The sequence below is a fragment of the Gastrolobium bilobum genome, unplaced genomic scaffold (genome assembly GCF_033153095.1).
Source record: "Gastrolobium bilobum isolate Gb01-03AN ecotype WA unplaced genomic scaffold, APGP_CSIRO_Gbil_v1 utg19851, whole genome shotgun sequence".
Taxonomy (NCBI): domain Eukaryota; kingdom Viridiplantae; phylum Streptophyta; class Magnoliopsida; order Fabales; family Fabaceae; genus Gastrolobium; species Gastrolobium bilobum.
The window spans coordinates 132,273-154,230 of record NW_026895776.1 but is presented as its reverse complement, the minus strand read 5'-3'; the positions used below and the strand labels follow the sequence as shown (position 1 = coordinate 154,230).

At 36.0% G+C, this 21,958-nt stretch overlaps 1 protein-coding gene across 1 annotated transcript; it reads left to right on the top strand.

Moving 5' to 3' along the window:
* The first annotated feature begins 14,501 nt into the window (after nt 1-14,501).
* On the top strand, nt 14,502-18,699 carry LOC133295809 (cyclic dof factor 2-like). The gene is made up of 2 exons (XM_061494669.1): nt 14,502-14,853; nt 16,971-18,699. Exons 1-2 carry the CDS (start codon nt 14,656-14,658, stop codon nt 18,282-18,284), a joined length of 1,512 nt encoding a protein of 503 aa, XP_061350653.1. The 5' UTR covers nt 14,502-14,655; the 3' UTR covers nt 18,285-18,699.
* Nucleotides 18,700-21,958: the final 3,259 nt, after the last annotated feature.

Sequence of the window (21,958 nt, the reverse complement as noted above, 5' to 3'; positions counted from 1 at the left end):
TTTTTCTCTCTTCTTTCTTCGCTCTCCTCTCTCTTTTCAATTGTATGCGTAGGATTTACCCATAACAAATTGTATTATATGGTTATAGAGATAATCCCTATTGGCCTACCAACTAGGATCTGTTGAGTGACTTTCTATTGTTTTCCTCCTGTAGCCATATGAGCTGTACATAACCTTAATGTTAGGTGCACAAATTAATCAACCATTGGGTATGATAATCAGAGTTAAGCAATTAGGGGAGTCCAAAATTGGGGAAATTCTATCCCCACATTAAATGGGCTATGCGTCTAAACGTTTATGGATTATTTTACTTATATGTTTTTTTATTTAATATATTTTTTTCCCATATCACTCACTTGAATTATCAACAATGGTAATTTGGTTTTAATTCCCATCTTAGATTTCAAGGAGTTTTCAATAAAAGGGTTAGAAAGAGTAATGATATTGACACTTTAAAATCTGTATATAATTTTCACATATTTTCATAAAAAAAAGTAAAATAAAGAAAGTATGTATTAGAATATTTAAATTTTTAAACATATATTAAGGGTGTGCATGACAACCTTTCCGGAATCAATATTTTTTTTTTTAATTTTTACTTCCAGGAACAGAAATGGATGGAAAACTCGTTCGGTAAAATTGGTTTATTTTTTTGTTCACGGAATGAACCGGTTTAATTTTTGTTCTGGGAAACAGAAAAAAGAATCAGAAAATATTTGTTTTTTTTCGGGCACAAAATGAGAAACACTTATTTCTCTCAATTACTCTCCACCACTATCATCATCATCATCACAACCATCATCCCGACACGACTACTGCCACCATCTGCCGTCACTGTCGTACCACCAATGTCGTCGTCACCACCACGATGACGCCGCCGCCGCCACCACCACCTCCACCCATCACCACCACCGCCACCATTACCATTATCATCACTGTCACCACCACCGCCACCATCGCCATCACCACGTCATTGCCACCACCACTTCCACCACTGTCACTAACCACCAAGACCATCGCAGTAGCCACTGCCATTATCACCACCACTATAATGACCCTATATGGTAAATCTTAATTAGAGATTTAATTTAAGGATTTAAATGCCATAATTAGATTTAGTGAGTGATTTCGAGTATTTTGACTGTAATCATAACTATGTTATGAACAGTGCGTTTTGTCGGAGAATTCGCAGTCTTGTGAATTAACGGGTAGAGCTTAAATAAGCAAAAATGATTTTCGAGACATAATTTGACAATTCTGACTCCATATATGAGTTCAGAATGAAATATTGTATAGTCTGGTACTTTCCGTGAAAATCTCGTGAATAGTGTTTCTACCGGGTATTTTATACCGCTGTTTAAGCAACCGGTAGAGTCCAGAAACAAATAATTGATGAAGTAAGAATAAGAAAGTTCAATGTATGCCAAGCAAGTCAATATAGGTCCAAGAAAATGATAAGTTTATAAGTGTTAAGTTTCAGAAATAAATAAAGTACAGTTAATGGTTCACAATGCATTTCGTTAAAAACGGTGCAAAAACCATACTGTGAATTATAAATATTGTTCCTTAGAAAATAAAAATTAATGTCAATGATTTTAGAAAAATAAAAATATGTTTGTAGCTTTAAGTTGGTTCTGGGTCAGTTTAAGTGAAGATACGCGAAAGAAGAACATCTGTTAAAAAGTCACATGTGGCTATAAAGCTTTGTCATTCAAGTGAATCACTATTCACACAACTAAAACTCCTTTCTCTCTCTTGCAAACCGTGGAGTTCATCATGGAAGGGGGGGGGGGGGGGGTTTAGGGCTTTATTTCTTTTTTTGATTTCTTCTTGAATATGCCACCAAATCCAAAGACCCACCACATGAAATTGATTAGAAACCACTCAATGAATCCATTCCACCTATCAATTTGAGCTTTTGTTGAGTGTGTGAAGAGTTATTCTCTCCCCCAAATTTGTGCACTATTCATCAAGAGGCTAAAATGAAGTTTTTGATGGAGATTCTCTTGGTGTAGGTCTTCTAGGCTTTGGGTAGTTGATTTGAGGTAACAAACCTCTATTTACATGATGTTGTTTTGATTATTTAAGTTATAAAATTGTTTATATGCCTTGGGTGGGAAAGCATGATGTGTTAAAATATGTATTGATGAGGAATAATTGATATTTTGATGTATGAAATGAAAAGAAGCTTTGTAAGTATGTAAAAAAATTAGAGAAAAATCATGTCTTTTCTCTCTATGTTCGGCCTTTGATAGAGTTAATAGGATTTATTGTGCCAATTTAGTTGATGCTTTAAGAGGGGTTTTATGTGTTCAAGTAAGTAGAATTTGGATGAATTAGTAAGAATATTACATTGGAAAGAAAATCCTTGGAAACATACCTTGATGTTTCGGCCTTGATGTGTTGTGAAGGACTTGGTGTCTAAACTCAAAATAGGAACCTAGTGGATGCATGCCTAGGTGTTTGCAAGTTGTAAGGAAGTAAAGAAAATGTATTGTAAAAGAGATGGATCTTTGGAAATTCCCCTTATAGGATTCGACCTATAGGGTATTTAGGGATATATTTTGTACATTTTATTTTAAATAAAATGTGTTGTAATAAATTGTATAAAAGTGATGAGTTTTGAAGAAAAATAGCATGATTTATGTTGAAAATTCCTAAGGGAATGGTTGATTAAAGTAAAGAACCCCAACGGTTATAAAGAGGTCTAGACTTGTGTATTGGCATAACATTGGCAAAAATATAAAGAAAGGAAGATAAGCGATAAAATGTATGCTTTATGGAAAATCTAGGCATGATAACATTTTATTGATTTTGGATTTGTGGATTCTTGCTCTAGGTGTACCTAGGGACAAAAAAGGATCGGAATCTCTTGAAGACATATAAGTAACTTGTGCAACAAGTAAGCGTATTTGTAAAGCTTCAAGAGGTAAGCTCTATGTTTAAGGAGTCTTTTCCTGGTTGAGTGCTCTACCATGGTTAGTGAACTATGGTTGGACTGTATGACTGTGATTTAGATGCTTTGTATAGATGCATTCATATAGAGTTATTTGATAACATGATATGTTTTGCTCTGATATGACTTCTGTAATATGATTTCTGTAACAATCTCTGGCCATTCATTGTATAGTACCCGGATGTCCGCTTTGGGGTCCTCCCTCGGGACTGATGGTGTACGTCTCTGATATGTCTGGTTCCGCTTTGGGGTCCTCCCTCGGGAACACGTGCGTTGATTTCCGCTTGGGGTCCTCCCTTGGGAATGACGACGCACACCTCTGATATGATATGGATAAATGCTCTGTTCTGTTATGATATCTGTTATATGTTGTATTCGTATACTCTGTATCTGACTTTCGTGCAGGAGAGAGCCAGGGGTATGGAGAATTCTCTATAAACCTGGAGCTTATTGAGATTTGTAATCTCACCCCTTGTTGGGGACATATTTTCAGGTGCCCAGATTCCCGGTGAGTCCTCACTAGGCAGGGACGCGACACGTGGCTGAGGCAGTTGACGGATCGGATTTTGAATGGTTGTAGGCTACTACTTTTTGGAAGTATATTCATGTCATTTTATATTTCCGCCTTTGATGGATCATGATATTGATCCTTTATTTTGTATATGACCTGTATATGTTTTGTACATGTCTGTCAGTTTGATGCATGTACATTTGAGTATTCAGGCACGTTATATGATGATGTAGTATTCAGATATGTTTACGTGTTGGATTGCATGCTATTAGATATAGTGGCACTGAGCCAAGTTATGCATGCGCCCATGGATGAACATTTGATTATATTTGTATAAACTGTTTATCAGGAAATGCTTCTGAGTGGGATTGGAAAAACCCCAGTTGTCCGATTTATAGAGGAAACTCTGTCTGATTTTCGTTTACGACGAATGAGAATTTAAAAAGAAAAAGAAAAAGTTAGCTCGTATTTTCATAAGTTAAGTCTTCCGCTGTTTTCTGTTTTATCATATGTATGGTAATTGAACCGGCTCGAGACAGGGATGTTACAACCACCACGCCACCACCACCACCATCGTCGCAACCACTGCCATTGCCACCGCCGCCACCGTCGCAGCCGCTGCCATCACCACCACCACGCCACCACCGCCATTGCCACCACTACCACAACCACCACCACCATCGCCATCACCATGCCATTGTCATCACCACCACGCCACCACTTCCACCACCGTTACTAACCACTACTACCATCGTCGCAACCGCGACCATTACCACCACCACCACGACGCCACCATCACCGTCACCAACCACCACCACCACCGCCCAGCCACTGCCATCACCACCACCACCACCAGCACGCCTCCACCACCGTCACCAACCACCACCACCATCGTCGCAGCCACTGCCGTCACCGCCACCACCATGTTATCACCAACCACCACCACCATCTGCGTAGTCGCTGCCATCTCCACCATCGTCATCGCCACCACTACCACCACTATCGCCATCATTACCACCACTACTATGTCGTCACCATCTCCGCAGCCACTGTCGTAACTATCATTACCACCACCACTGCCGCCGCCGCCACCACCACCACCACACCATATGGAAAGGAAAGTGATAATCCGAAAAAAAATTATGCTTAATAGGAATTATTTTTTATTATATTATTTGTTGTGTTATCAAATACAATTCTCATTCTCAGAATAAAAATAGAACATCTTATCAAACATATTTTTTTTCTCAGAAATTGTTCCAAGACACAAAAATAGAAAAGAATTATTTCTTTTTAGACACAGTGCTAGGGAACAAAATGATTGTGATGTACACCCTAAAGGTGTGCATGACAACTACTGCCGGCAAAATGGGCTCGGCTCGGCGGGCCAACCCGCTAAACGGGGCGGAACTGGTTGAGTTTTTCAACCCATCTCAAAAGCGGGGTGGGGCGGGCTCATTTTTTGGCGGGTTGATGGCGGGCATAGGCGGGCCGAGGCGAGTCAGTGTAAAATAGGCTCGGGCTAGCGGGCCAAACCACCCAACACGCCAAACGGGGCGGGGCGGGCTGAGTTTTTGAGCCTACTTTCAAAAGCGGGGTGGGGCGGGCTGACTCATTTTTTGGCGGGTTGATGGCGGGGTGGGGCAGGGCGGGCCGCCCACTTTGCCACCTCTAATGACAACCTTCCCGGAATCAATTATTTTAATTTCTGTTCCCGAGAACAGAAATGGATAGAAAACTCGTTTGGTAAAATTGGTTTATTTTTTTTGCTCCCGAGATGAATCGGTGTAATTTTTGTGCTGGGGAACAGAAAAAAGAAACAATTTTTTTTGCTTTTGTGTTCCCGAGCACAAAATGAGAAACACTTATTTCTCTCAATCACTCTCCACCACTATCATCATCGTCGTCATCACCACCACCACGACAATGTCATCTCCCCCACCGCCATTGCCATTGCCACCACCACCACCATCGCAGCCACTGCTGTCGCCACTGTTATTGAAGACAGTGGGTGATATTATATCACTAATAGATTTGAACCCATGTATAAAGCAGAGGAGGTAGATGATCAGAATTATCACTGTGTAATTAAAAAGATTAAAAACAGACTTACTTGTCAGTGGCAGAATGATGAAACAGACAGAATGAAAGGATGAATATATGCAGTATCAGAGGAATTAAATCCGAGCCCACAGAACGTGTCTCTTTAAGACAATTTGCCCCCTCACTGATGCCTAAGGTTGATGGACACTTGTCTCCCAGGATAGAAAGGATTTCTTCTGAAGAATGGTGGCACTACCAATCAACAGCCCAAACGAACACAACAATATGCCAGAGGAAGTCACACCGGAGGATGAACAACAGTATGCAAAACCGGAAGAAGAAAAAATTCCGGAAGAGTTTAAGTGCAGAAAAAACTGCATAGATTTCTGAAGGTGTCAGTGTCTATTTATAGACACTGACCGGTCACGATGAACAGTCGTCGGCGACGAACCGCCGTGTCTTATGGCGGCGAACGGGTGCGACCGGTGACTGTTCCGACGAACAGATACGACCGGTGACCGGTTCAGCGAGCAGACACAACCGGTGACTGGTTCACGAAGGGAAAGAACCGGTTTGGTTCAATACTGCTCAAAAAACCAGCGGGTAGAAACGTTTTTGGTTGGAGGGAAGCAACGGTAAATTTTTGGACAAAATATTAAAAAATAATTTAATAAAAATAATTTTTTATTACACACTATGAACCGAACCGATCCGATCCGAGCCGAGCCGGCGGCGGCGCGCGCGTGTGTGGTGAACCAATGCTCACCTAGCTCTTCCCCCTACATAAAACATGTAGTGACCCAAGGGCCAATCTAAGAGAGGGAAGTGGGAGCTTATATACTCTCCCATTTCCTACTAATTGTCCAATGTGGGACTTGTTGAAGCCCACACACCTCTTCATCTTCCCTTTTTCTCTTTTCTTTATTAACCCACTTCTTATTCATAACCAATGGATCATTGTACATTAATTCATTCATTAATTCCAACAATCCCCCACATGGATAAGAAGTCAAATCATCGTGACAAAATGCATAAGAGTATAAATGCAAAGTGTAAATTCCTCAACGAGAAACAACTGCATCGAGATAGGTTGAGTTACCTTTGAACCTTCTCTAGTAAAAACCTATTGGATATACTCGGTCAATCGGTGGTCTAGGTCGACTTGAACCGTCAACCTTTAGTGTATACCTAGACAATAGGAGTCACACAATTGCTTCTCTAGCATTGTTGGTCCTTTGTTGCGCCCATTTTGGCCGTGGGACACCTGCCTGGTTCTGCGAGTGTTTTAGAGAATCGGCCTTTAAAAATTCTCATAGAAACGGCCCTCACTTCACACTCACATAGGTGATTTCTTGTGATGTAAATCACTATACATCATCTGAACACAACAGATTAAGAAATCATTAAAAGCCTTAATGTTTACCCTCATAAATACACTGTCTTGTCTTAGGAATGAGTATGAGTTTAAAAACTCCACAGTGTTTGAACAGTCGACCATCACTTAGTTGTCTCTTTGAACCTAGTTCATGGGATCTCCACTCTTCTAGGTAGAGTTACCGCAATGCTCAACAATTGATAGGACTTAAACCCATTCCTTTCGACAAATTTTCAACCAACTCTCTAGGAATCCCTTTAGTTAACGGATCCGCTATGTTTTCCTTAGACTTAACATAGTCAATTGAAATGATTCCATTCGAGAGTAGTTGTCTTACGGTATCATGTCTACGACGTATGTGTCTAGACTTACCGTTATACATGACGTTCTTGGCCCTTCCAATAGCTGCTTGGCTATCACAATGTATGCATACAGATGGTGCCGGTCTTGGCCAATTAGGAACATCCTCAATAAAATTACGAAGCCATTCGGCTTCTTCACCGGCCTTATCTAAAGCAATAAATTCTGCTTCCATGGTTGACCTTGCAATGCAGGTTTGCTTAGACGATTTCCAAGACACAGCACCTCCACCAAGGGTGAACACATATCCACTAGTGGATCTAGTGTCGTTAGAGCCGGTGATCCAATTTGCATCACAATACCCTTCTATAACAGCGGGGTATTTTTCGTAATGCAAAGCATAATTCTGAGTATACTTCAAGTATCCCAAAACTCTTACCATAGCTTTCCAATGATTCTCATTTGGATTACTGGTAAAGTGACTTAACAGACTTACTGCATAAGCAATATCAGGTCTGGTGCAGTTCATAACATACATAAGGCTTCTCAACACTTGAGCATATAGCTTTTGTGTTGTAGCTTTACCAGTGTTCTTTAATAAACTCAAATTAGAATCTACAGGGTTCCTCACAGGAGTTATATTCAAACTCTTGAATTTCTCAAGAACCTTAACTATATAGTGAGCCTGTGATAATGCCAACCCTGCAGATGTTCTATGGATTTTAATTCCTAGGATAACGTCTGCTATCCCCATATCTTTCATCTCAAACTTACTTTTAAGTAATTGTTTAGTAGCATTAATCATTTGATTATTACTACCCATGATCAACATGTCGTCTACATAAAGACAGACAATGGCAAAACCTTTTTCAGTATTCCGAACATAGACACATTTGTCACATTCATTAATTCGAAAACCATTTGATAACATAACTTTGTCAAATTTTTCATGCCATTGTTTTGGAGCTTGCTTTAACCCGTAAAGGGATTTTATTAAGCGACAAACTTTCCGTTTTTGTCCTGGAACAACAAAACCTTCAGGTTGTTCTAAATATATCTCTTCGTCCAGGTCGCCGTTTAAAAAGGCAGTTTTCACATCCATTTGATGTATTTCTAATCCATTCAATGCAGCTACCGCGATCAACATCCTGATGGATGTGATCCTTGTAACGGGTGAATAAGTGTCGAAGTAATCGAAACCTTCACGTTGCCTGTAGCCTTTTACCACAAGCCTTGCTTTATATTTATCAATAGTGCCATTCTCTTTCATTTTTCTTTTGAACACCCACTTACTTCCTAACGGCTTATTGCCAGGAGGAAGATTTACCAGTTCCCAAGTGTGGTTGGACAAGATAGACTCTATCTCACTATTGATAGCCTCTTCCCAGAATGGTCCTTCCGGGGACGTTATAGCTTCCTTATACGTCCGAGGTTCATTTTCCAATAAGTATGTCATAAAATCAGGTCCAAAGGATGTGGCGGTCTTTTGCCTCTTGCTACGTCTAGGTTCATCTTTTATGTCCTCTACGGTATCAGTATCAGTTGTAGCATCTCGAGGTATCTCAACCTGATCATCATCATTACCACTTGATTCATGTATTTTCTTATACGGAAATATGTCTTCAAAGAAAGTAACTTCCCTTGATTCAATCACCGTATTAATATGTATATCTGAGACATCAGATTTATACACTAGAAAACGATAAGCACTACTATTAAGTGCATAACCGATGAATACACAATCCACGGTTTTAGGTCCGATTCTTAACCTTTTAGGTTTAGGAACCGCAACCTTAGCCAAACACCCCCACACTCTAAAGTATTTCAGGGATGGCTTCTTTCCTTTCCATATATCATATGGTATGCTTTTTATCTTTTTGTGGGGCATTCTATTAGTAATATAATTAGCCGTCAACATGGCTTCCCCCCACAAATTCTGTGGTGAACCGGACGTAATTAACATAGCATTCATCATCTCTTTCAGTGTCCGATTTTTCCTTTCTGCAATCCCATTTGATTGCGGTGAATAAGGAGCTGTTGTCTGGTGTATAATACCAGACTCTATACAGAATTCCTCGAAGGGGCCATCATATTCTCCCCCACGATCGCTCCTTACCATTTTAATTTTCTTGTTGAGTTGATTCTCAACTTCACTTTTATATTGCTTAAAAGCAACAATAGCTTCATCTTTACTATTGAGTAAGTACACATAACAATATCTACTGCAGTCATCAATAAATGTAATAAAATATTTCTTATTACCCCTAGATGGTGTAGATTTCATGTCACATATATCAGTATGTATTAAATCTAACAACTCGGTTGATCTTTCAACTGATTTAAAAGGTAATTTCGAAAATTTTGATTCAACACATACTTGGCACTTATTATTTAAACATTCAAATTTAGGTAATAAATCTAAATGTATTAAACTCTTAATGGACTTTAGATTAACATGTCCTAATCTACTATGCCATAAATTAGAAGACTCAAGCAAGTAGACAGAAGTAGTAGTATTATTAATAATATTGGAGTTGTTTACAGTCATCACATTCAGTTTGAAAAGGCCCCCACTAAGGTAGCCCTTTCCTACATACACATCATTCTTAGTAAGTACAAACTTATCAGAAACAAATACAAGTTTAAAGCCATTCTTGCTTAACAGAGATCCAGAGACTAAGTTCTTGCGAATATCAGGCACATGGAGCACATCATTCAGTGTCACTATCTTGCCAGATGTCATTTTCAAAGCCACTTTGCCCACTCCTTCAACTTTTGAAGTAGATGAATTACCCATATAAAGTTTCTCATCATTATCAGTAGGAGTATAGGAGGAGAACATCCCCTTGTTTGAACAGACATGTCTGGTGGCACCAGTGTCCACCCACCATTCGTTGGAGTCTCCCATCAGATTGCACTCCATCACCACTGCTGCCAGATTCAGTTCTTCAACCTGATCAGCAATATCAACCATATTGGCTTGAGTGCTCTTCTTCTTCTTATTGAACTTTTGTGGCTTCCTCTGATCTTTCCTTTGTTCCTTCTTACAATCCTTTGCACGGTGGCCAGGATTCCCACAATTGAAACAGTTGCCTTTGAACTTTTTGCCCTTTCCTTGCTTAGCATTTCCATCTTCAGAATATTTCCTCTTCTTTGACTTTGATCCCTCTTCAACTACATTAGCTTTGGAGATCATAGGATTGTTGCCATTCCTCTTGTCAGACATCTTATTGTCTTCTTCTATTCTCAATCTGGTAACCAGATCTTCAAGTGTCAATTCCTTGCGCTTATGCTTCAGATAATTCTTGAAGTCTCTCCAAGAGTTTGGTAATTTCTCTATGAAAGCAGCAACTTGAAAAGACTCACTAAGAGACATTCCTTCTGCATGAATTTCATGCACAATCACTTGAAGTTCCTCAACTTGACTCACAACAGATTTGGAGTCTACCATCTTGAAGTCCAAGAATCTGCCAACTATGAATTTTTTCAAGGCAGCATCCTCAGTTTTATACTTCTTGTCCAGACTTTCCCAAAGTTCCTTACTAGTCTTCAGGGTACAGTACACATTATACAGTGAGTTGTCTAGAGCATTGAGAATATAGTTCCTGCAAAGGAAGTCAGAATGCTTAAAAGCATCAATGGCAGCAACCTTTTCCTTGTCAGACTCTTCTCCCTCTTTCAGTTTAGGAGCATCTTCCTTGAGGAAACGGTCTAGACTCAGAGTTGTCAAATAGAACAACATCTTCTGTTGCCAGCGTTTGAAATTTGTTCCATTCAGTTTTTCAGGCTTGTCAGCATGCATTGGAACAGAGGCAGTAACATTGGCATTGCTAGTACTTACATTAGCCATTTCTGTTACACAAACAGAATCCGAAATTAATCACACAGATTAATTTATCACACAGATTAATATATCACACAGATTAATAAAACAGAAACAGTATATATAACGAAAAATAAATACCGATCACAGGTTCAAAAACACCGAAATTGTCTTAAGATTGTTATTGAAGACAGTGGGTGATATTATATCACTAATAGATTTGAACCCATGTATAAAGCAGAGGAGGTAGATGATCAGAATTATCACTGTGTAATTAAAAATAGACTTACTTATCAGTGGCAGAATGATGAAACAGACAGAATGAAAGGATGAATATATGCAGTATCAGAGGAATTAAATCCGAGCCCACAGAACGTGTCTCCTTAAGACAATTTGCCCCCTCACTGATGCCTAAGGTTGATGGACACTTGTCTCCCAGGATAGAACGGATTTCGTCTGAAGAATGGTGGCACTACCAATCAACAACCCAAACGAACACAACAATATGCCAGAGGAAGTCACACCGGAGGATGAACAACAATATGCAAAACCGGAAGAAGAAAAAATTTCGGCAGAGTTTAAGTGCAGAAAAAACTGGATAGATTTCTGAAGGTGTCAGTGTCTATTTATAGACACTAACCGGTCACGATGAACAGTCGCCGGCGGCGGGTAGAAACATTTTGGTTGGAGGGAAGCAACGGTAAATTTTTGGACAAAATATTAAAAAAATATTTTTTATTACACACTATGAACCGAACCGAACCGAACCGATCCGATCCGATCCGAGCCGGACGGCGGCGGCGGCGCGAACCAATACTCACCTAGCTCTTCCCCCTACATAAAACATGTAGTGACCCAAGGGCCAATCTAAGAGAGGGAAGTGGGAGCTTATATACTCTCCCATTTCCTACTAATTGTCCAATGTGGGACTTGTTGAAACCCACACACCTCTTCATCTTCCCTTTTTCTCTTTTCTTTATTAACCCACTTCTTATTCATAACCAATGGATCATTGTACATTAATTCATTCATTAATTCCAACACAAATCAAACAAGATGCTTATGAAATCATAGTTACAAGATGCAATGATGTGTTCATTTGCGAAGTATTCATATGTTTTATGTCATTATTTTGGTATATAATAGCACTGAAATTTATTAATTAATCTTAAGATATGATTTGTACTGTTATGTTAAATAAAATTATTGGCTTAAATCATTCTTTTGTCTTTGACTTATTGCATGATATTTTTTTAAAACTTAAAAGATATTTATATGTTAGAGATTAGAAATAAAAGATTGGTATTAATATGTTTATTTATTTTTGTAATATTATTTTTTAGACGGATAAATTCGCCATCCTACCTTAAAACAAGATATATTAATATTTTCAACTCATTCACCAATCAATCTCACCTTTAAAAGGTTAAAAGCAGGCAAGACAAACTATTTTGCTAACTTATCGTACAAATAAAAATACCTTAGCAAGTGTGGGATTGAGTTGTAACTGATAATCTAATAAAGTTTTAGATATTAAATTGAATATTTACTCTTCTTTTATATTATCTTGATAATGCAAAATAAATTTTTAATTACCAAAAAAATGAATTATTACGTAACTTGGAATGGGATGCCAACATATGAATAAAGGAGATTGAAGGATACCACAAAAAACAAAAAGGAGATAGAAAGACAGTTTACCAAAAGAAATATAGAAAGACCGGAAAGTACAGCAAGTGCGGGCCGCGTTTAAAAAACGACAAAAAGTATCCAAGAGTCGTGAATATATAATAAATTAAATTTCTTTGAGAGAAAATAACTTTTGTAAAATACAGTTTATGCAATTTGGTAGGCGGGTATGTAAGATTGGAGAATTTGAGGGCAAAGATTCTTAGGTATATTCTTGTAGAAATAGAACACGTAACTTGACTTATAAGTAAAAATAATTTATCTTATACCCGTTAAGCATGAAAAAAAAAAATTTCCTTTTAAGGATAGGGATGACAATTGGATCAAAATTTATGAGCAATCACAAAAGTTGCTGCCAATGAATAAGGTCTTCGCCAATAATATTGGGTTCGATCACTCAACTTGGATAATTACTTACAAATATAAGTGAATTTTGTTAATTTTTTAGGAATAGGTTATATTTATTACTGAAATTTTTTTATAACTCTTACTATTAAATTAATCACTATTGATTTCTGTCAATAAAATATAATCGTCAAATTGACAGAAATCAACGATGATTAATTTAGTAATAAGAGTTGTAAAATTTTTTAGTTGTGAACATAATCACTCTCAATTTTTCATAATTATTTTAATATTAAATAGTATTTTTTTATGAATTTGACAAAATGAAGACACATCAAAGAGATAATATATTTCATTTAAACAAAAGGGACGAGTTTAGTTACAAAAAAAGAGTGTGGGGGGGGGGGGGGGGGGGGGGTTTAAAAAAAAGAGAGGACGTGGGTATATAGGTATTAGATCCCATTAGGCAAGAACATAATTTTTATCAATTAAGTACAGTTGGTCTTATCTTATTTTTATATACTCACAATGTGTCCAATTTTGCCATCTCATACATATCTTAAGTAATGATTTAATGCTTATCTTCACCAAATATTAACTTATGACAAGTATTTATGGCACATTGGAATAAATTTCGGAAAAAATGTTTTTTAATGTAATTATTAATTTAAAAAAAAAACTGCTTTATTGATTTTATGAAAGAAGTTTTAAAAACATTTTTTATTTTTTGTATTTGAAAAAATAACTTAATTATCATATAAATTTGTATTATTTAATAAAAAAATGCTCTAAGAAAACACAAACAAATTATATAATATAAGGAAAAAATGTTTGTCAATTTAGTTAAAAGGGCTATTTTTTATTTAATATTTAAGTAAAAATTTTTAACTTTCTTCCACTATAGTTTTTATTGTGTAACTGTTTCTCTTATCATAAAATATTATAATTTTGTCTAAAATGACATGAATTTATATCTTTTAAAATAATAAATATTAATTTCATAATATAACGAGAAATATATTACTCATATTACATGAGATAATTTATTTCATATGACACATAAAAAATAAGTAAAACTCACTAAAAAAAGAGAGAGAAAAAGTGAGTCTAAGTCTAACCTTTTTTTTTTTTGAGGTATTGCATGAAATAAATTATATTATGCAGTATTTGGCTAAGACAAATGAACGAATGGTCGAAATTCATGTTTGGCACATACCTAAATATGAAAAATGTAGACATTTTGGCTATTAGCTGCTGGGACAAAGTATATAGAGAAAGAGAGACGAAAAAGAGAATGAAAAAGGAAGAAAGAGAAAGATCTTTCTAAGGCCACAAAAGAGCTTGTGGCTCAAATTGTAAGTTGCTTCTGATGTGGCACCTTTTACCTGCTTCAGCGGATCAACAACAAAACGCACAATCAACCACACTCTCACACTCCTCACACAACGTGTCACCCTTCCTTCTCTCTCTCTCTCTTTCGACACTTTTTTCTCTTTCTACGACAACTTTTACAGTTTTTTTGTTCTTCTTTCTTTCTCTTTGGAGACAACAACAAAAACAAAAAAACAAGGTGAAAATCTTTTTTAGTAACAAAAAAAAAAAAACAAACAGAAATGTCGGAAGCAAAAGACCCGGCGATCAAGCTCTTCGGGAAGACGATCCCGGTCGGATCCGGAGACTCCGCCGGAGCTCCGGCTTCATCTTCTGGGGATGTTGTCGATGACAGTGTTGACCAGAATCACTCTTCTTCCACCAACTCTTCGAGGGAGTCACACACGAACAGGGATGCACAAGAGCAAGAGATTGACAAGGTATGGAAATTTTGGGGTTCAAATTTTTTTTAATTTGAGAGTGACCCATTATTTGGAATGCAAAAATGTTCAATGGGTTGGTCTTAGTTTGGCTTAAGCATTGAATAGGCTTGTATCGTATTGTGTTTTGTTGTGTTGTGTTGTTTATTTATTTATTTTCAAGGATCTCAGTGTTTAATTGGTGATTTGGGGTCGGTTTCAATCTGGGGAGCTTATTGATGGGTTTTTTTTTTCAAATTTCCAATTCCCACTCGGTTGTTCAAGTTTTTTCGTTGTTATCTTTGACTTGCTGAAGCTTGATTGTTTGATGGCTTAAAAGAATTAGTATGTATTTGAATTAGCTTATTAGTTTTTGTTAAACACAGCTTATAATCAAAAGCTATATGAGAGAAGTTTTTATTTTTTTTATTTAGAGATTTTCCCAAATGGCTTTTGTATGACATAAGCATTTGGATTAATTCTTCAGTTGTTCTGTTAGTCTGCCAGCTTCTGAAATTGCAATAAGGATTTAGTATTATTTTATAATTAGTCTCTTGTATGCTTTCAGTTCTGCTTTCAAAACCTTCTTAATGCTTCACAATATGCATATGGAAAGCTACAGAAATTAATCTAATTTTATTCCTTGTTTCTTTCTTTTCTTTTTTCTCTATCTTGGCTGGTTCAGTTTCCTTGGTTATGTCAGCATGCTTGTGAAAAAAAAAAATCTTTTTCTATTTGACTTGTGAGTTTTGTATGTGTTTGCCAAATCCGGAAAGCTTGAATTAAAAACTGCCATAGTACCATCTTGAGCAGATTTGCTATGCTTTTTCTTTTGATTTCCTTGTTTGTTGCACTTTTGTCTATATCCACGCTTAGCTTTGCCTTATTTGTAATTGATGCTCTGTCTTATAAATGGAGAATAAAGATCTATCTCCTTGTGGTTTGTATACCATTCATTTTTTTCTGCATAAGTTTCCCCGTTGATTCATTTCAAGTATATTCCTTTCCCTTGGTTTGAGCCAGCAGCATCAAATGGTAATATTTCCAGCATCAACCTTTTTAGAAAAAATGAATTAACATGTTTGGGGATAAACACATCAAAAATGGGATTTTGGCAGTTGATGTCGCACTGTGGATAATGGAAAAATGATGCTACAGTTATGTGGAGTGATATATAATTTATTCAGTGCTAGTAGGACTCTATAGTAGATTCCCTGTTGTGATCTTTTTGTAGTGTGATACGACATCACAGAGGGGATCATTAGCACTTGCTGAGTCAGCTCACAGGCAGTTAGAAGAGAATATCCCTCAAGTCGTTGAGGGGCAGTCAGTTAGAGGCAGGGAACAAGCTCCTGCAGGGGATAAATAGAGGCTGACAAGGATTATTAGGCACCTTTGGACTGGGACTGGGACTAGGCTTGGGAGAGATCAGGATCTCTCAAATTGCCCTGAATTATTTTTTCCTATCTTTGTTTTCTTATAGACTTCTTCTTCTTGCTGTAACATTTGTGATTCTGTTCTTGAGTTGTACTGTCTCAGCTGAATTCTTACTGATTCAGCCTTCGTTAATAGAAAATTTAAGGTCCTGTTTGATTGTGTTTTGGTTTTTTTGTTTTTAAAACTATTTTGTAGAATAATTATGAAAACAGTTGTTTTCTATGTATTTTTTGTTTAGAAAGTTAAAAACCAAAACAGAAAACAAAAACAACTCAGACATGTTCTCTAAATTTGATTCTAAAAACAAAAAAATAGTTACAGTTTTTAATTTTTTTTTTACAAAACAAACCTTACCAAATGAGTTTTTTTGTTTTTTTATTCTGAAAACTAAAAAACTGTTTTTAAAAACAGTAATCAATCAGAGCCTAAGTCTCTTATTTAATCTTGATTTTGTGCAGTGTGGATTTTTTTTTAATCTGTGTGTTTTCTAAGTTTTTTTTTTCCCAATAAAAGAATCTATGCAATAAGTACTTTTTAATATTTATTTTGACCTGGGAAGATATCTCTCTGTACTTGCAGAAGGCAAAAATGTAAATCAGTCAATTTATGTTTGAGATATTCTTTTCATAATATAAATATAGTGCTTATACTACATATTTAGTGTATAGCAACATACTTAGCAGGGCTTTTCATGAATGCAGGACACATTGGAGGAAAAACCATCTAATGATAAGAAGGAAGATGGAGCCCCCACCCAATCATTGGAAGAGTTCACCAATCCAGATACAGCCTCTAGGACTGATGAAGAATCTGTTACCCCATCCACTGAGAGGGAGGCTACTAAAGTGAAAACTTCAAAGGCTGAAGAAGAACAGGGTGAGATAGGCAATTCACAGGATAAGAACCTCAAAAAACCAGATAAAATACTGCCTTGTCCGCGTTGTAATAACATGGACACCAAATTCTGCTACTACAATAATTACAATGTCAACCAACCCCGCCACTTCTGCAAGAATTGCCAGAGATACTGGACTGCTGGTGGGACCATGAGGAATGTGCCTGTAGGTGCTGGTCGTAGGAAGAACAAGAACTCTGCTTCTCACTGTCACCACATAACTGTCTCTGAAGCAGTACTCCATAATACTCTGACAGACTTGACAAATGGAACTCATCATCCTTCGCTGAACTGCAATGGTGCAGTCCTTACATTTGGGTCTGATACACCCTTGTGTGAATCAATGGAATCTACTTTGAACCTTGCTGATAAAGCGGTGCACAATTACACAAAAAATGGATTTCATAAACATGAAGAACTAAGAATTTCTGTCCCCCATGCCAGTGGAGAAAAAAGAGATGATCAATCCAATAAATCTTCGGATACATCCACAAAATCAATTGAAGGTGCAAGCGCCAATAAGTCCCAAGAACAAACTATGCAGAATTGCCAGAGCTTCCCATCACAAGTTCCCTACTTTTCTGGGGCCACTTGGCCTTTCCCATGGAGTCCAGTGCAATGGAGCTCTCCTGTACCACCACCTGCCTTTTGCCCTCCAGGCTTTACCATGCCATTCTATCCTGCAACAGCTTATTGGGGTTGTACTGTGTCAGGCGCATGGAACATCCCATGGCTAGCACAACCATCATCACCAAATGGTGCAACCTCTAACTCTGGCTCTAACTCCCCAACCTTAGGTAAACATTCAAGGGAAGAGAACATGCTTAAATCAAATGATTCAAGCGGTGGAGATGGACATAGCAAAGAAAATAACAAAGAAAAGTGCCTGTGGTTTCCAAAAACTTTGAGAATTAATGACTCGGGAGAAGCTGCAGAAAGTTCTATATGGACAACTCTCGGGATTGCAAATGATAAGGCTGACTCAGTTCCCGGGGGAGGACTCTTTAAAGCATTCCCTTCAAAGTTTGATGAAAAGAATCACTCTATGCAAGCCTCACCAGTCTTGCAGGCCAATCCAGCAGCCTTGTCTAGGTCACTTAACTTTCGTGAGACCTCATAAACATGTAGCTAATAAATTTGTAATTGTGTTTTTGGTGAACTGTTCCTGAAGAAATCACAAATTGTAAAGCCACGCTGATTCACCAGCCTTGTTTGTAAGAGTTAGTTCTTGCTGTCAGCCAACTGAAGAAGAACAAAGGATGGTTCTTTCTGCATTTCCTTCTAAGAAGAAGGAGCATTCTTGTGTTTTGCGGAGTATCTCCCCTTTCTTAAGTGACTTCTAGGCTGTTTTACTTTTACCCTCTTTCCTTTCATTCAGATGTTTTTTTTAGTTCCATGTATATATTTAAGTTCATATGACATAGCGAGTTTGTTTTCCTAGATCTCAGATGTATATAAATAAGAATGGGAGTTCAAATTGAACTTCTTGATCTGGTTTCTTTCTTTCAGAATGTAACACTATGTTTTTCATTGACTCAGCCAACCTGACTTGGTTGATAATGTTCAGATTACTATCATTCTTGTTTCCAAGTTCTAGTAGTAACAAAAATAGAGGGGAAATTCTCAATTTAACGGGAGATCCGTGTGTATTATACAATCTAAAGTGTCATATATAGATTTTAATTTCATGCAGTAAAACCTAACCAAAAGAATAAAGAAAAAGAGAATGTTTGCAATGGCTCGTTGGTCTTCATCTGGTTTTTAGAGAGAAATCTCAAACTACACTTAAAAATAGTACTGTGACTTAAAGTTTAATGGGTAATAAAAGAAGTGACCTCCTATGACTAGAAGAAGTTTTATGGCTTGCATCCTAACCACCAAGGCAGAGTGGCTTTGTTTTGTGATTGGATCCTTTCATGTTAAGTTCATGTGCAATTTTTGTGTTTATTTTTTTATTTATTAATGATAATTGAATCTCACATGTTTAATATATGTGAAGAGAAAAATAAATACAAAAGTTTCACATAGTGATGTGAAATTTTAACGGATTCGTTCTCCTTTTATTTGAGTCGAAGAACTTGTGCCTTCTCTGGTTGAAACTTCTGTTTTTTTTTTCCTCGTTACAAACTTCAAGTTTTGTTTGTTACCAATAAATCTTCAGTATAGACAAAGTAGGTTTATGTGATTTGACCTCTACCGTGGGGATCCAGCATGTCCTGTCTTACAGGACACGGCTTAAAACTTGTCCAATTACAATATTGTTTCAGAAAGATGCTGTACTTGTGAGAATCCGAACGTCTATGACCACAAATTTCTTTTCATTCCAATTACGGAATGTAAACTAATTTGTTTAGATTTCACTTTCAGGATTTAATGTATCTTCTTTCCTTCCCATATCATGTCGTGACTTTTTTATTTAAGAAAAAAATGAAAACTATATAAACCACAAGTACATTATGGGTGTTATATTACTCTCATACAATATGAGATATTTTTTTTCATGTGGTAGATACAATCATGTGAAAGACTCCATTATTTATTAAAAAAAATACGAGGCACATGAATCGATAGATTTGCATGAAGTTATATTGTTCTCGTACGAGAATAATATAGGGAGAATAATATAACCCTTAGGGAGCGTTTGGTACGCGGGATTCTTCGGGATTCTCGGCAAACTGAATTTTTTTAAATTTTTAATTTTTGAATATTATTATAAACTGAATGCAAAAATCATATTTTTGAAAATTGAGATTCTCGAATAAATAAAAATTTCTCCTGTACCAAACGCCTCCTTAGATAATTAATTAATTTTTTTTTGGAGATTATCCTCCAATAATTCTATAGATTCTTTATGGATTAATTCGAAGTGGGAGGTGAGTTTAAAATTTAGACTTTAAATTCCTTTCAAACATGATATTCGAAAGAATCAAATACATATTTTTATCTTTACTTGTTCAATTTTTATGTGTCAACAGTTAGGTTATTAACTTTTGTAACTTCTTTTTTTTTAACATTTCTGTAACTTTAATATTTGGCTATTTGCCTTGTTTTTATTTTTGTACCACAAGTGATTATGACTTGGGGAGTGCCACAAGTGACACGCAAATAGTCTGCAAAGACTGCCAATACGTAGCATGTGAATGACAATGGTATATGCCAAACTACACAGCATTTGGTCCATCTTGTGCTATCAAGACAAAATTGTTTGGCCGGCTGTTTCAGAAACCAAATGGATATGTGGTCTTTAAACATTGTAGAGCATTTAAAGTAAGGGTTTTATAAGAGTTATATGGTAAGAAAAGTGATTGTGTAATGTTATAGAGATGCATTTTGCGTGTCGTATTTTTTTTTTCTTCAAAAAGTGAGCTCCACAAAACGTACGTTGTGTGTGTAGAAAAATTTATTGTGTCATATTAAATGACAAATGCAAACCCCTTAAAGTAAACCCTTTCTTCATCTTTTTCTTTATTTTTTCAAAACCTCATGTTCTTGCCCACACCTAAAAGATTTTCCCTTTTGCATGACATGCTCAATGTCCCTTATGCCAATCGAAATCTTACTTTTGGGGTATTTTATGGTGCTATTATAGTCAGAATTTTTTCTGTTTTACATTATTGAATATATATTATCTTAACGAAAAAATATTTGTCATTTAAAAAAATATAATTTTTTATCATTTTAAGTGAAATAATTTTGTTTTGGTACATATTTATAGGTTTTTATATTTGTTTTTTCCTCCACAATATTTTTTTTTCTCTTTGCTTTTAATTTTGTGGAGAAAAAAATATAAAAAGTCAACAAATATATATCAAAACACAATCGTTTTATTTAAAATGATACAAAACAAACACTTAAAAGATTGTAATTGTTTCTTTTTATAACTATATTTTTAATAGTATAACAGATGTGATATACATTTAATGATATAAAATACAAAATAAATTTTATTTTGAGGGTATCTTATATTCTCTCCTTGCTCCTTAGTTTAGCCTAATTATTAGTGCAGGCATCATTCAATTATAGGTTTTCACTTGTGTTGAAGGTATGCTGTCTGGACATGTGTGACGTTGTTTAGGGACCCTTTACATAGTCCCAATTTGGAAACATGAGTTCTTCTTTTAGTATACACGCTATTTTCCTTTTTGTTCGGCACTAGCAATAGAACAAGATGTCAACACTGTTCATTATTTGACTTTTCTTTCTTTCTTTTAAAGAATAAATGACTAAATTTTCAACTTTGGGTTGAAGAATGAGAGGAGGGGTTGAACAGCAAAAAATGAACCCTGGACTGAATATGGGATTCTTTAGTCAATTTTATTAAAGACTTCTTTATCACCATGTAGAAGCAAAATTATATTCTTAACATTTCTTTTCTAAATTAATTATTAAAGTATGATATTATTAAAAATAATTTAATTATATGATTATCAAAAGATGATTTGAGAGTAAAATTTATTTTTAATATTATAAAAATGATATTATCATATAAGAATATCTTAAAAATATTTTTATATTTTAACTATTCAAAAACAATAAAATTACTATTAAATGAAATATTAATAAAAACAACATGAAAAGTATAAATAAAAATATTTTTGACTTAGAAATTAGTTAATGGTAATTAAAGAAATAAAAACAAAAAATATTTATGGGGAGTTTAAATAGACAAAATTAAATACTAATACTTCCATTCCATGTTATCATTTTAGTTTTTAATAATAAGTACACCAAAATGAAAGTCTTTCAATATGAACTTTTACCATCAAAATAACTATTTAATATATTTTTTTGACA